Consider the following 14,748-nt stretch of genomic DNA (forward strand, 5'->3'; position numbering starts at 1 on the left):
TTATTATGTTTCGGGTACGGTCTGGCGTCTACCACGGTCTATGAATTTCATCTCCATCTAGGCCGATCTATATTGTGATATCAAATGATGCCTAGATATCGCACTGACTGTGTGTGTTTTTCTGCGGAGAGAGTGGTTTCGTGAAGCCATCTGCAGGCATACCTGTTGTCGAAACCCATTGTGGTGCATCTTACTGATCTACCCCTTAGTCTCATGAGAGCTTAGATAAAGGCAGTTCTTCTGTCCCGCGTCGGGCGGGATCTTGGCTGACCGCCGTTCCTTCAACCCAGGCCTCATCTTCACCTCGCCGCACCTCACTCCCAGGCTTTCCGCAGGATCTGAGATTGACTCAATCCTCCTTCCTCTTCTCTTCTCACACACACGAAGGAGCCTGTGCAATGGACCATCGATGGGTTTGTTGACAAAGGCTTACTCAGAACCTTGCTCTCAACTCCAGATGATCGTCCCGAGAAGATATCCGCCGCCGTCTACTTCAAGACGAAGTACGGCATCGCCGTCGCTGGTGGCGTCTCAGTAGTCAGAATGACGAGAACCAGATCCGCGATTGGCCTCTCTACATGCCGATCGATGTTCACAAGATTGGCACCACCTCTGTGCCGCGAGGCTCAGTAACACACAGACATCCAGCATGATCAGGTCTGCTGTTACTCTTTGCAAGGATCGCTGAACAGCTTATTCAGCAAGGGATCCATCTACTTATTCGGATCAACGACCCATATCCCAGTCACATGGGACTTGGGTCAACCCCAACGCCGCTATGGTTCAGGCTCATACCTTACCTTTACCAGTTCATTTCGATCTGGGCTCAAAGGAAGCCATCATTAAACGTGCTGGTATGACACAAGGCCGATGGAGGCTTGATGTACGAGAGTTTTTCATGCCAAGCAAGGAGCGTCCGATCAAGACTTGAGGCGTCTGCGACATTCGGGGTCATGGCGATCCACTATCCACAGCTGCTAAGCCTTATCCTTAAGCTTATCCAGATCTACAAAACCCATGGGAATCACCTCCTTTCTCATCATCCTCATGACTAGAAGCCATGGATATGTCTGGACCCCCTCGTCCACCAATGGTGACACCACCCAACCCCACCTACTTCCCTTCTAGGTGATCAAGACACTGACGTGTATCACAGCATCGGGAAGTCCTCTAATATCCATCTCAGCTTGACTTCGCAAGGGCTCCAGGCGAAGAATATCATATTTGCCCAGAAGCAATACACGAACAACGTGGGCATGAAGATCAACGCCAACCTTGGTGGTGCTACCTGTATCGCGAAATCTTAAGTCGTTCCTGAGATCGCACCTCGGGCTGCCTCGATACCTACGATGTGAATAGCGCTGAATTCTCTCATATCGCCTTGTCGAAGCTCCATATCCTCTACTGATAGCGCATTTCGATACTTTCTCATGCCTTGAGCGATGCGTGGTTAGGGCTTGGGGCGATGCGGCCTGGGGGCTAGATGATCCTTTACCTCGCATTGTCTTGTAGTGCTCGAACTGAGGCTATCCCGATACTTTATTATGCGAGCAATGATAAATTTTCTTTCTTGTATCTAACATACACCCACCTCACCCATGTAGCTAATTCTCAGCATTGGTGGATTTCCGGACCCAATAGCACCTCTGCAATCGGTGCCTCGTGTCTGCGATATAAGATCAGTTGCCTAATTCAGTAACTCCTCGCTTTCCCATTAATCTCTGAGCGAGCTCTGAGTATTGGAAAGGTGCAAGTAAGCGGTGCTGCCAGTGATGGGAAGAATAGCCCATTCTGGAGTACCCATGTTTTTGTCCACTGGGTGTCACAGTACCGCTGAGGCCCACGGTGAGCACAGCGCAATTGTCGCTAATGAGGAGTGCAATCGAATATGTGTTGCAGCCGACATTGTTAGGGCAGATGGGGAGAGGGAGGGGAAAGAAGCCAAACACGGGGATCTTCAACAAGTCGTTGAACACGACGAAATTTATAGCTCATACGGATTATGTTGATAAGTAGGACCATCCCAGACGTGTCCGCGCAACAGCACGCAGAGCGTCTCTAGTATGCGAGTAGAGGCTCTAGGAACCAACCAGATCATGTGACTAGCTCTCCTGCACCAAAATCTTAGTAAGCAGCAACTTTCAAGAAGCCCAGAAATGAGAGCCACCCCTACTGCTATATACACACATATTCGACTCGCGTGTGAGGAACGAGTTTGTAACAAAACACAGTATCAAATTCATATTTCAATAGAAGATCATTCGATCATTTCCATTAGCATTAGTCTGGCGATAGCTAGATACTTGTTTCAGTAAATCCACTAATCCTTCCAGAATTTTCCTTTGCCCTTCTTACGGCCCTTGACGTCAGCTTGTTTTACAACGAAAACGCCACGGTCGATTGTGTTGATAACAACAAAACCAGAATCAAACGTATATGCCGACCAAGTGCCAGCATCCCAAAGTGCATCACCGCCTCCAGGCTTCGCGTCGTCTCCAGGATACACATCAAAGTACGCAATCTCTTTGATCTTCGAACCGTCAGGGTAGCGAGGGATAGACGATACATCGAGGATCCTTAGGCCGGCTTGGTAGTTCGATTGATAAGATAGGCCATCGTACACATATTGGTTGTGGTCGACCGAACGGGTGGTCGTCTTGTAGTGGCCGCTAACAAATGGCTTCTCAAGATTTTGGATATCGACCACGTAGGTTACTGCAAACCCGTCTCGAGCAGGTGAGTCTGGGGCTGTACGGTTGGGATCGATTTGACCCTCGTCGAGCTCGTCGTCCATAACAAGGTGAGTTTGCCAGTAAGGGTCAATAACCCAGCCCTGGTGGGTGTAGGAAGCACCGACGTATGGGGTGCGGGAAATGATGGCGCCAGCATTGCCCATACCCTTCTTGTTCGTGACATCATAAATTGTCAAAGTATCTTCGTTGTAGCCGTAGCAAATGTCCCGTCCGTAGTATTTCTTGTGGGGACCACGGTAGACAATGCATTGGAGGTCATGACAATATGAATCTTGTCCCGCACATCCCTCGACGTAGGGCTTAGTTGGATCATCCATGTTGATGAACATGGGACCACCAGCACAAGTATCGTTACGGCCTGGTCGACCGCCGGCACCGCAGGCAACGGCGTAGTTCTTCTCCTCGTTGGCGATAACGGTGTGGGTACGGCCCTTGATACCCTGGTTGATGTCGACAAGGGCAACATCCTTGACCTTGTCGAAAGTATAAGGGCTCTTAGGAGAAAGCTTAAGAAGCTTCTTCAGGTCAAAGATCTGGACGTGGTGGCCGATACCCTCGGATCCAACAATAAGAGAGTCACCGAGGACTTTAATCTCACGCCAGATGACGGAGTCATTCTGGGCGGGAAGACGACCAAGGTACTCAAGTTTGCCCTCCCTGGTAACCTCAGAGAAGGAGGCACCGTAGGTTTGGCCGATGGCAATCTGTACAATAGTTAGTACTGGTGTGTAGTGGTATGTCACGTGATTCGGTATCACGTAATATTCAGCCTCATAGCGCTGCCCATGAGGACAACACCGAACGACATTCGAAAGAGGAAAACATGAAACTCTTCCAACTCGAATACAAGAGACATGGATTTGGACTTGGGTAAACTTACAAACTCACGGCCACGGTGTGTCCATCCCCAGGATCCAGAGCCGTCTCCAATGGGATCACCGAGCTCAGCGTGCGTCTTGAAGTCGTACAAGTCAATGTTGTTGCACCTGTACGTCTGGTCTGGATCGTCCTTGACAGCCTCAACGCGACCAAGCTTGCACTTGATAACGCTCTTGTCGGTCCTCTTTTTCTCAAAGCCGTTCCACCTGGCGCTGTCGAACTTGCCAGCAGCACGTTGCTTGGCCCATGCAGCCTGAATACGTTAGTATCTCCATGCAATGGATGGAATCTCTTGAGCCTACCTCCTTGCCGTTCATCATCAGCTCCATGACCTCTCCCGAGGCATATTCCTGACGAGTAAAGCCGCTGGCCGAGGCCAATGGCAACAAAGCCGTGGTGATAGTAGCCCACTTCATGGTGACGAAGACGACTGCGGATTGACTTGGGCAGTTGGGTGTGGGCCTCAAATTGGGAGCACAAGCATAGTCATTATATATCTTCCCCCTCTCCGTACTACACCACCGGAAGCACCGACTAAGTCATGGTGGTCTTCCCCCCTCGGTCGCGGCCACTGTACAGACCTTCCTATCACAGCTACAACCGACGAGTAGAATGATCCAAGACGCGCGCAGAAGCAACAATACTGGGCGCAGCATGCAACAGTATGCAAGCCAAGTCTGTCAGGTCTTGGGAATACGGTTAAGGGTAGGGTTCCCATATCAACTCCCCTGTGCCAAGCATGAGGCGGTTCTTGGCCAGTATTTCACCCGGAGATCCGCATGGCAGCGCATGGTATGCGTCCTGCAAACAACGACAACCAGGTCTCTGGTAGAATTCAGACAAAAGCAGTGGTAGTAGAACAATTACAAGAATGGTAAAGTATTGCTGTTACTGCTACCGCTACTACTACTGCCACCTCTACCGGAAACTGGAGGTATCGTCTTGATTTCTTTGTTCAAGTACGCAGATCGCGCTGGTCAACAAGGCGGCGGGGCCATGGACACATGAAGGTTCGGTGCTAATCTTCTTCCCCGAATCTCCAGATAGCGTGGTCGGATTAGGCAGCTGCTCTTGCTGCCAAGCTGTTGTGGAATTACACGACCAAAGAAATCCAAGCACCCTGCCATCGGCCATTAGCGTCTACAAAGGGCCTGAAAAGACGAGGCCCATTACCAGCCGACGGGAGCCATTAGCCGAAGTCGTTCTTTGCGAGCACCTTCCTGTAGGAGCGTGTTGTGGCAAACATGTCAGCACTGGTCCAAGTGCACTGGCAGTGGGCAAAGGTAAAAGCGCTGACGCCATGCCGTAGCCTGATGGCCTTATCGCATAGGTAGGCAGGTCGTTACATTCATCACATCTATACCCGGCTTGGCGTAAAAGTGCGATACGGTTGGGATAGAGAGGCCGAGGTGAGGCGAATTTGTGGGAGCCGTGGACGAGCAAAAGCGCAATAGTGCCGTAAGAAAACAGCGGGAGAAACGAGCGTCTTTGTAGGTGCCTCACTGGATCCAGAGAGTATCGTTAATGGTCAATCGAGCGCATAGTGGGCTGCGTTTGAGCAGAATTGAGGCCGTTCTAGTAATGGAGCTGCGTTGTCCAAGCTGATTGGCCTGCGCGAACAAGGTGCATACTGCGTGTTCTTGCTAGTACCAAGTGCAAACCACGGCCACGGTACTATACCTGGGGGATGAGCGGGTTTCGTCTTAACCAAGGCGATCGAGAGTGATCTTGCAAAGCTTGAAGAGCTTGTTGCTGCCGGGGGTTATGAACGTCTGTTTTGGAGTATGACATTGCAGTGGTGGTGAGATGGGGCGAAAGACTGCGGGCGGGCAAACCTCGGCTAGCTTCCCGTACCCTTGCACATCCTCCTCTCACCACCAACGACCCGCTCCCGTAACCACCAATCAACTCTAGCCCGGCCATGAAGCTCACCGAAGACGACCTCTATCGCAACTCGACACAGTATCGAAACTGGTCCTTTACTCGCGCACAACTTGCCGAACAACGTCTAAGGATCAACCTTCAGGCCACTGAGCGCGTCAAGGCGAACCTTGCGCGAGTGCGAGCACAGCGCGCTCAGGATGCTGTAGACAGTGATGCTGCGCCACCTGGCGCGGACAAGGAGAATGCGAGCGGGGCAAATACTCCCAATTCAGGAATGCAGACGACGACTGAGGTCAATTGTCTGACTGCCGAAGAGGAACTCACCGTGGTCAATGAGTTTTGCGAACGCGCCATCGCGCTCGGAAACCATTACAGCTTTCCATTGAACGTAGTTGTACGCCGCTGCCTGGCAATATCATAATGCGGACACCAACTGATAAAATTCCTAGGCAACATGTATTCAATTCATGCGTCGCTTCTATCTCTACAACTCGCCCATGACCTACCACGTCAACACCATCCTGCGTACCATAATGTTCATGGCCACCAAGATTGAGCTCTTCAACATCCACGTCTCACAGTACGCAGAAGGCGCCGGGCGCAATGTGACCACCGAAGACGTTCTCGCACCCGAATACATCATCATGCAAGGATTGCGGTACAACCTCGACGTACGCCACCCTTTCCGCGCACTCAAGGCTGGCCACATGGAACTGCTAGAGATGGTGCACGGAAAGTACCAGGGACCCGTCCAGGATATGACACCAAAGGAAGTGCAGAACAAGATACTCTCATTGCCCGCCAAGACCGGTGGTACAGCCATCAAGATGCCAGAGAAGAAAGTTGAAGAGCGAATCCACGCAGCATACGGCACCGCAACAAACACACTCCGTACTATTGCCGTACTCACAGATGCATACTTCCTCTACACCCCATCGCAAATTTGGCTCTCAGCCCACCTCCTCGCAGACGAGCCCCTCACCCTATTCTACCTCTCTACCAAACTACCCCAATCACATCCCCACCACGCCAAACTCCTGTCTACTCTGCGTGCATGTGCTTCCATCATCTCTAGCCACCGCCTATACGTCAACGCCACGCTCCCCACCGCTGAGCGCGACGCTCGGGAAGCAAAACACAAAGCCGAAGTCAAAGCCCTTGTGCAAAAGTTGAAAAACTGTCGGGACCCAGACAAGGTCGATCTAGTAAAGTTGAATCAGGCGCAGAAGAGAGATGCAGTCCAGGGCGATGCGCTAGAGGAGAGCAAAGCAAAGAGGAGAAAGCTTGCGAGAGAAGGATACGAAAAAGAGTCTGATGCGTTTTGGGGGCCTGAGTTGGTTAAGTCGGACAAAATGGAGAAGAATTAAAGTTTTGGGTTTTTTTCTCACGGTATATGGTTTGAGTGTAATATCAGGATGGCGTTTTACAGGGAACCAAGGGTTTAATAACGATACCATGAAGCGAGTCTGATTTTCAAGAGTACAACTGCGTTAATTAGATTAAGATGCGTAGAAATAAAAGGGTTTCTCTTGTATTTCTGTTCAAATATGAGATTTAATGGGACTTAGGGATCTGCTCGTTATGTAATAGCGAAGCAGAACTGAAGATTCTGAGTGAAAACGATATATTGCCCGATTGGGCAAATTTTGAGATGCAAGTGTGAATTCCTTTAGAAATTGTAATTTGCAGTAATTTGCCCTTGCACTCTGCAAATTGCAGCAGCTTGCAACCATTGAACCTATGTTCTTTCGTTTGACTGCAACTACCCAATTAGGCAATCCTAGAAAGTGATGTAGATTACTGTACAGAAACGAAAATAAGCAAAATGCAGCAATCTTCATGCTGCATCTAGTATCAGTTCGACGGAAGAGGAATTGCCCAAATAGGCAAGTTTGGCATGAGGGGTAGATGACAGCAAAAGAAAAGACGTCGTGTTCGTTTTGTGTCTGCGTTTTCCAGCTGCGTTTCGGCCATTTTGGGTTTAGCGTCCAGCTTACCCAGACGGAGACAGAAAACGCAGGGCTGTTTGGTTGCAGGTCTCCGTTTTGTCCCAACATCTTAATCACGGGATTTATCTGACTCTATCCTTGAGGAAGAATTCGTAAATTCGGCTGTATTTTCACAAAAATTATAGAAGTTGTAACATCCAGCAGTTCTTTGGAGAACAATCCACGAAAATCCTCAATTTTCCAGACAACGACGCCCGTTCAGAACCCTCCGTTTCCAAAACGGAGCCCAATCCAATTAACAAAACGCGCAATCGAACAGGCCCTGAAACTGAAAAAAAACGCAGGCCAACCGAATAATCGCCTCAAAGCCTGCCAAAACGGAGGACCTTATTTACATTTGGTTTCGGTCTAGCTCTCTCTGTCCCCGCTAAGCCCCGTTTAGGCGAGTGACGTAGTTTGGTACCACGGCGCTGGACACTCCCGGTTGCGAAATCAGACGAGACCCTGTTTTTCCCTCTGAACCCAACCTATCGGTGCTTATTTACGAGTGAGGCATGGAAAAAAAAAAGGGGAGTCAGTTCCAAGTCGCGAGAGTAGAAACGGGCGCTCAAGGGCGTAGAAGAAAACAGCAAAAGTGCTCGTTGCCTTCTTATCTACCATCTTCTGCACGTTCTGCGTGACTCTATCATTACTCGCAAGTACATGTTATAAGAGTGGTACTGTATATAGACTTCACACACTTACAAATCCCCAACTCCCTACTTTCTCACCTCAACTAATCTACCCACTACACACACCCCTCGCCTCCCCCCGTATCGCCCTGCTCCAACCCGTCTTATCGGTACCGGACAAATAAAAAGATACCCTCTCCACCACCACCCCAAACGCAGCCAATCACCTCTGCATGCGAAATCCAAACTGCCACACTCGGTAAGAAGTCAGCTTGAGGCATTGATTATAGTGGGTTTCCGCTCGTTCCCCGATGGACCCCTCGTTGCTCCTCCTTTCCTCCTTCTTCGTCGTTTAACGTCTGGACTCTGGGGGGCGCGGGACAAGGGATGTTCCCTGTTTTTTTTTTGCGAGAGGGAGGGAGGGAGGGGCTTTTCGCCTCTTTTGGGTCTCCCCCACAACCATCATCACGATCTCTCCGCCCTTGGTACATGAGGGATTAAATCACGCCACTTACAGTCACGACATGGTCTCGAGATGTTTACAATGTACAAAGATGAGCTTTTGGATTTCTAATATAGCTGATTTTGCGCCACACATTGAGCCAGATAGTCGTCGAGAAAAAAAAGACATGTTTTACCACCGTCCTCCCAAACGCCAGCCATGCAATCATAAAGTGAGCTTCCTCATTGCGATATGAGAGCTTAATCTACATACTCCGACCTGACCTTCTTCGCTCTCCTCTTATTCGCCTTGAAATGCTTCTTGCTGTTCATCTTCATCTCTGCTGGATCAACATCCTGCTCCAGCGCTGCCATCATCTTGGCTTTCCTGCCGCTCAGCTCCTTGCCTTGCTCGCTATACTTGTAGTGGAATGGTTGGCTGACCTTGGCCATTCCTTGGCCTGGGCCGAAGAAGCGCTTGTCCATGCGCTGTGTCTTCTCGCCTTGAATAGGTACGCCACCGTCGAAGTCGTCGTCCATCAATGATGCGCCATCTTCGGGCATGTCTGCAAGGGACGTGTTACCAGGAACGTTTGCAAGAGGGTGGTGGCGACGCTTAGCAGGTAGATGGTTCACATCGTATAGCTCGCGGTTAAAATGCTTCTCGTCAATTGGTGGCTCTGTTGGTGGTGGGTGGCAGAACAAGATCTTGCCCTTGACGTAATCCTTGAGAATGTATCGTGCTGCTCGCGATTCATCGGGTTGACCGAGACCCTGAGTAGAGAAGCCTCGAGCAATAGCAAAGGCGCGCAATACTTCTTCAGAGGTAAGAACACCAGTGCCACCCTCCTCAAGGGGACGAGGATGAATCTTCATTCCATAGAGCGCTTCCAGGAATCGCTGTGGGATTCGCCTGGCAACAAGACCTGCAGGGCCAGTGTACTCTCGCAGTTGGTCAATTGGAAGGACACCAGCACACACAAGCTCAGCCTTGGTTGTCGCAAAGTTTGGGAATACAAGACCAGGGCAATCGCACAAGACGACCTTGTCGCTGAGATGAATAGTCTGGAAATGCTTCGTCTTTCCGGGTGTTGCAGAAACGGACACCTTCTTGGCACCGATCAAAGCGTTGATTGTGGATGACTTTCCTACGTTAGGGTAACCGACCAGACCAATTGACGTCTTGCGCGGCTCGCCATTGGGGCCCGTTTCGACATCAGGTGCATGTTGCAGGAAAAGCGCCTCGAGATCTTCTGTTGTGAGAATTCGCGTTCGCTCGTCACCATCTGCTTCAGCACTGCTCTCGCCGTGAACGTCAACCGTCTCCTCATCTACCCACTTTTCCTCCTCTTCCTTTTTGTCTTGCAGGTCAATCTTCTTGGCCTCCTTTGCGAGTTCGTCATCTTCCTGGTCAACTTCTTCGTCTTCGTCCTCATCCGAGTAGTCCTCTGAGTCGCCCGATGAGTCGCTATCCTCTGCCAACCCACGAGCCTCGTTCATCTCCTTGGCCAGCTCAGCTGAAAAGAACTTGAAGTTGATACCAGCTTCAGTGAAATAGTCGGCCCAAATTTTTCGCTGCTCTAGTGTCATCATATCCGCCTTGTTGACCAGCAGCAAGTTGTTCTTCTTAGGATCGACCTCCTTGACATAGTCCTCCAAATCTTCAGATCGGAACATGAGTGGGTTTCGCGCATCCACAATTTGCACCACGAGATCGGATCGCTCGATAACACGCCATAGTTGCCTCCATACCTCGAGGTTGCGCTCAAAGGGCGTCATGAGTAGATCGTTGTTCTCTTGCAATTCCGCCAAGCCTCTTCGCCACTGTAGCAGCGCTGACCTTTCCAGCTCGTCCAACTCTTGCGGCGTAGTCTGTGCATCCCACTTCGGTCGCCTCGGTACTGTCAACCTATTCCTGTTCTCCTTGTGTCTCCGAGTGACATTGCGCTCCTCAGCAGCCGAGAGGAGGTATGGGTTCTTCTGGTCCTTGTGGATAATCTTGACGTTGTTCATCTTCTCAGCCGTAAAGTCGGTACCAGCTAACTCGGCAGTCGAAAGGAAGTCGTCAAGAGCGCCTTGTTCAGTGACAGAGCGCATCTTTACCCATGCCGCCTCCTTCTTCTCGTTGGTGATGTACTGTCGGATATTAGCATGGTCCAAATAACGAACTATGAGCCTTCTAAACAACTGCGCTATTCTGCGCAAGCCTGCGAAAAGACTCGTATACAATATTACATACCTTCTCGCCATTTTGGCCTGTTCGCTCGATTCCCTGGTTAAAGTTGCCCCTCCGCATATCCGCACCTTTACCCTTGCTGAACCGATCGTTCATCAGGCTGTTGCCCAGCCCGACGCTCTTCTTGGACTTTGCGAGCACCATTTTTACTGCTAATTCCAAATATTCTGTAGTTGTGGTGTGTGATCCCAAAAGAGGGGTGTGAGTCGAAAGAGAAAGTTGGGAACCAAAGTTGCCCCACGTCATTCACTGGTTCCACTCGCCTAAATTATTTTTTGAGCGCCCGACGCCTAAAGACCCTTCGTTTGTAAGCGTGATTCCCCAGACTTCCACAGCCAACACTTGCCACTTCAACACATACCAGAAAAAAGTTACACCACACCTGCAAGATGCCTCGCCGAAAGTTCATGTAAGTAGAGAAATTGCGCGCGCTGCGATACCCCGCTGACCCCGCGAATAGCGATAAGAAGACGGCGATAAACTTTCGCCTCGTGCACCGCGCACAGAATGACCCGCGAATCCACGATGAAGACGCCCCGCAAATGGTCTTTGCCGAGACTGTTGCGCCAAACCAACGCGAAGTATCAGAGCCTGCAGGAAGTTCGCGAGCGTCGCAATACTCGGCAGCAACGGGACGAAGCAAGATCAAGTCAAGACGTGATCTAGAGAGCGAGTACGGATCCAAAGTGCGAAACAACGAGGGTGAAGCCGCCAACTATGGCATCTTCTACGACGACACCGAGTATGACTACATGCAGCACATGCGCGACCTGGGCACCGGTGGCGGCGATGCCTACTTTATCGAGGCCAAGCAGGAAAAGAAGGGAAAGCAAAAGATGGACTTGGCCGACATGCTGCGAGATGCGTCACTGAATGACAGCAAGAGCCAGGCCGATATGAGCGTCAGCAGCAACATCAGCAGCGTGAGCGACCTTTTCGGTGAGGATATGGCACCCTCGGAGTTTGTGCGCAAAACAACATACCAGGACCAGCAAAATATCCCAGACGCCCTTGCAGGCTTCCAGCCCGACATGGACCCGAGATTACGAGAAGTGCTTGAGGCGCTCGAAGATGAGGCCTATGTTGACGATGAGGAGGATATTTTCAAAGAACTAGCACAAGATGGCTACGAAATCGACCAAAGAGAATGGGATGCCAGTGCCGACTTTGATGACGATGAGCGAGACCCAATGGATCGCTTCCTGGACGAAGAAGATCCTGGCTGGGAAACCGACGACACAATCAAAGCATCATCTCCCAAAGTCAAAGCCAAGAAACCATCTGAGGACTCTACGGACCCTTCATCCCTCCCCGCCCCAGATGCAGCGCCCGCCCCAGCAGACGCAGAAGACATGGCGTACCTAAAGGAATTCAAAAAATTCAAAGAGGACGTCAAAGCCGCCAAACCCAACAAGCCCGCCGCCGCACCCGCAGACACACAATCCTTCATCACTGGCGCCTCAGCCCTGACTTCTGGCGGCCGCAAGAAGAAGCGCAAGGGTGCCATGACATCCACATCCGGCTACTCCATGTCCTCATCTGCCCTTCACCGCACAGAAGGTCTCACCCTCCTCGACCAGCGCTTCGACAAAATCGAAGAAGAATACGCAAACGACGACGTCTTTGACTTCCCCGATGACGCGTCCATGGTTTCGGGAATGAGCAAAATGAGCGGTATGACGGGTATGAGTCAGTGGTCTAGCAGTCAGGCCCCGCCTTTGCTCCGCTCGGATTTCGACTCCATCATGGATGATTTCTTGGGTAATCATCATACCCAAGGGAAGCGCAGGGTCAAGAAGGGGAAGCAGCAGACGGGATTGGAGCAGTTGGATGAGGTCAGGAAGGGTCTTGGGGCGCCGATTGTCAAGCCAAAGGATCATTTTAGTGTGCTCAAGGCTTGAGGTCTTGTTGTGCTTTTTTTTCATTGATTGCATGGAATGGGCGTTTCTGGTCATGAATAGGTATGGGAACTGGGTTTCGACCACTTGATGTACGCATGTATACCCACATGTCGGTGTATGGAATTTACGACATAGACGGGGATTATGAAAAATCTTCTTTTTGATTTATCTAGACGTCTTGTCATAAAAATCTCATATCCTTACGATTGTGCCGTTGAATTTATTCGATTCATTCGTTCATTCATCAACATCGTGATACATGACCTTTGTCCTCCTACACCCACATCTCTACTTCCCCTCCACAAAACTCTAAGCCTTGGGCTCGACATTAACCCCCGTAATCCCCTTCTGCAGCGCCTTCTTACTAACAATCCTAAACCCACCGACGAGCATCAGCGCGGCCAACGACCCCGACACAACAGCCAGGGTAACAAACGCGCCAATCACGCCCCCAATCGCCGGCGAAAGCGCACTGCTAGCACCCTCCTTCTCAGCTTGACCCTCAGTCTTCGCCGCAAACGCAGCGCACGATCCCGCCGTGTTACCGCACTTGCCGCACCACTGCTCAGTAGATGTGATAGCGAACTTGCTCAGCTTATCCTTGAATTCAGCCCACGAAATGGCATCCGACTTGCCGCCGAAAAGCGGGTAGACGGATGGTTCACTCGCGTTGCTCGCTGTGCCATTGTGGAACAAGAAGCGCACCTGAAGATCCTTTTCCGCGGGGAATCCAGCACCAGCGTCGGCGGTGGTAAAGAGCTCGAATGCCATGGAGCTGGCGTAGTCGACTACGCCGGTGAAGTCCTGGTTCACGCTGGGTAGGTCTGCGAGACCGAAGAAGGATAGGAATGTGGCGTAGGCGCCGAATTGGATGCCGAGTTTGCTGGAGCCAGAGGTGCGGATTACGTTGGTCATGTAGGAAAGGATTTCGCCTGCGAGTTGCATCCCTGCGACGGCGCGTATGTTGTCGCTGGCGTTGTAGGCGAGGCCCCATTCGTGGGCGTTGGCGAGGGCAGTGAGTTGGTTGAGGGTGGAGTTTGTAAGGACCTCGGAGTTTGGGATGGTGGAGTTGTGAATTTCGGCTACGTGGAGGATGTCGTAGACTTTTTGTTGTTAGAAAGTACTGGAGACAAGGGGTAAGAGAAGAGGACATACCGATGTAGGCGTTCTTGTAAGTCACTTGGTCGTCGCTGATGACGCCGTTGATAGAAGGGACGAGGGATTTGTAAAACCCAGAGGTGCTTGAAGCAAGGTCCTTGTATTCTTGACTTTCAAAGTACGAGTTTGAGCTCGCCTTTGCATTCTGGCAGCTTGAAGCATCTTGGAGCCAACCAGAATCCTCTGAGCCAGCACCGGTTTCAATGGTGTTGACGGGAATCAGCTGGTATCCATCCATGGGCGCCTGGACATTCTGGCCGTTGGCAAGAGTCGAGACAGTCTGAACAGGTGGGTACAGACCCTGCAGGAAACCCATGGCAGAGTTTTGGAGAACATTGTCGACGGGTGCTTGAACCTGCAGCTGGGACAACTTTACTTCGTCCTCGTTGATGCCGCGAATCTTGGATTCACCGGACAGGTAACGTGAGCGGTAGTACTGTCCAGAAGTGTAAACCTGCTCGTATCCAAGCGTGGTTAGGTTGGTGGGAGCAAGAGCCTTTGGTGTACGGTCACCATGGCGATGGAAGACATAAGCACCCAGGACAGTCTCAGCAGCCTCGGCACCAGCCAGCATGGAGAGGGCGGAGAGAGCAGCGACAGACTTCATGGTGGGCAATTGGAGGATTGTCAACGACCGGAGCTGTACGTGAAAACAGGCAAAGCAATTGAACCCAGAGCAGAGCAGCAAAGCTTGTGAGCAGAGGTGGGATGCGGAAACAATCACTGCGGATATAGCAGGACCTTATACTCTATCATGAACTTGTCAAATGCACCCCGCTAAGTAAACATGAGGTAAGCTCCGGAGAGATTGGATATCACGACCCGTAAATCCGTCCAATCTGAACAACGACGGCCCATATGTAGCGGGGCACTTTG

General features: G+C 51.0%; 5 protein-coding genes across 5 annotated transcripts; 2 read left to right on the forward strand and 3 right to left on the reverse strand.

Moving 5' to 3' along the window:
- Window positions 1–2,320: 2,320 nt before the first annotated feature.
- On the reverse strand, window positions 2,321–4,048 carry COCCADRAFT_25861 (uncharacterized protein; the record flags this gene model as incomplete). The annotated part of the gene is made up of 3 exons (XM_007713590.1): window positions 2,321–3,457; window positions 3,634–3,885; window positions 3,935–4,048. 3 exons carry the CDS (start codon window positions 4,046–4,048, stop codon window positions 2,321–2,323), a joined length of 1,503 nt encoding a protein of 500 aa, XP_007711780.1.
- Window positions 4,049–5,553: 1,505 nt separating this feature from the next.
- COCCADRAFT_25862 (uncharacterized protein) lies at window positions 5,554–6,883 on the forward strand (the record flags this gene model as incomplete). The annotated part of the gene is made up of 2 exons (XM_007713591.1): window positions 5,554–5,910; window positions 5,966–6,883. The coding sequence occupies 2 exons, from the start codon at window positions 5,554–5,556 to the stop codon at window positions 6,881–6,883; spliced, it is 1,275 nt and encodes a 424-aa protein (XP_007711781.1).
- Window positions 6,884–8,838: 1,955 nt separating this feature from the next.
- On the reverse strand, window positions 8,839–10,957 carry COCCADRAFT_94771 (uncharacterized protein; the record flags this gene model as incomplete). The annotated part of the gene is made up of 2 exons (XM_007713613.1): window positions 8,839–10,713; window positions 10,817–10,957. The coding sequence occupies 2 exons, from the start codon at window positions 10,955–10,957 to the stop codon at window positions 8,839–8,841; spliced, it is 2,016 nt and encodes a 671-aa protein (XP_007711803.1).
- Window positions 10,958–11,202: 245 nt separating this feature from the next.
- On the forward strand, window positions 11,203–12,714 carry COCCADRAFT_36343 (uncharacterized protein; the record flags this gene model as incomplete). The annotated part of the gene is made up of 2 exons (XM_007713614.1): window positions 11,203–11,222; window positions 11,274–12,714. The coding sequence occupies 2 exons, from the start codon at window positions 11,203–11,205 to the stop codon at window positions 12,712–12,714; spliced, it is 1,461 nt and encodes a 486-aa protein (XP_007711804.1).
- A 309-nt stretch (window positions 12,715–13,023) lies between these two features.
- COCCADRAFT_94806 (uncharacterized protein) lies at window positions 13,024–14,479 on the reverse strand (the record flags this gene model as incomplete). The annotated part of the gene is made up of 2 exons (XM_007713615.1): window positions 13,024–13,817; window positions 13,870–14,479. 2 exons carry the CDS (start codon window positions 14,477–14,479, stop codon window positions 13,024–13,026), a joined length of 1,404 nt encoding a protein of 467 aa, XP_007711805.1.
- Between the last annotated feature and the right edge of the window lie 269 nt (window positions 14,480–14,748).

This window comes from Bipolaris zeicola, assembly GCF_000523435.1.
Source record: "Bipolaris zeicola 26-R-13 unplaced genomic scaffold scaffold_64, whole genome shotgun sequence".
NCBI classification, from domain to species: domain Eukaryota; kingdom Fungi; phylum Ascomycota; class Dothideomycetes; order Pleosporales; family Pleosporaceae; genus Bipolaris; species Bipolaris zeicola.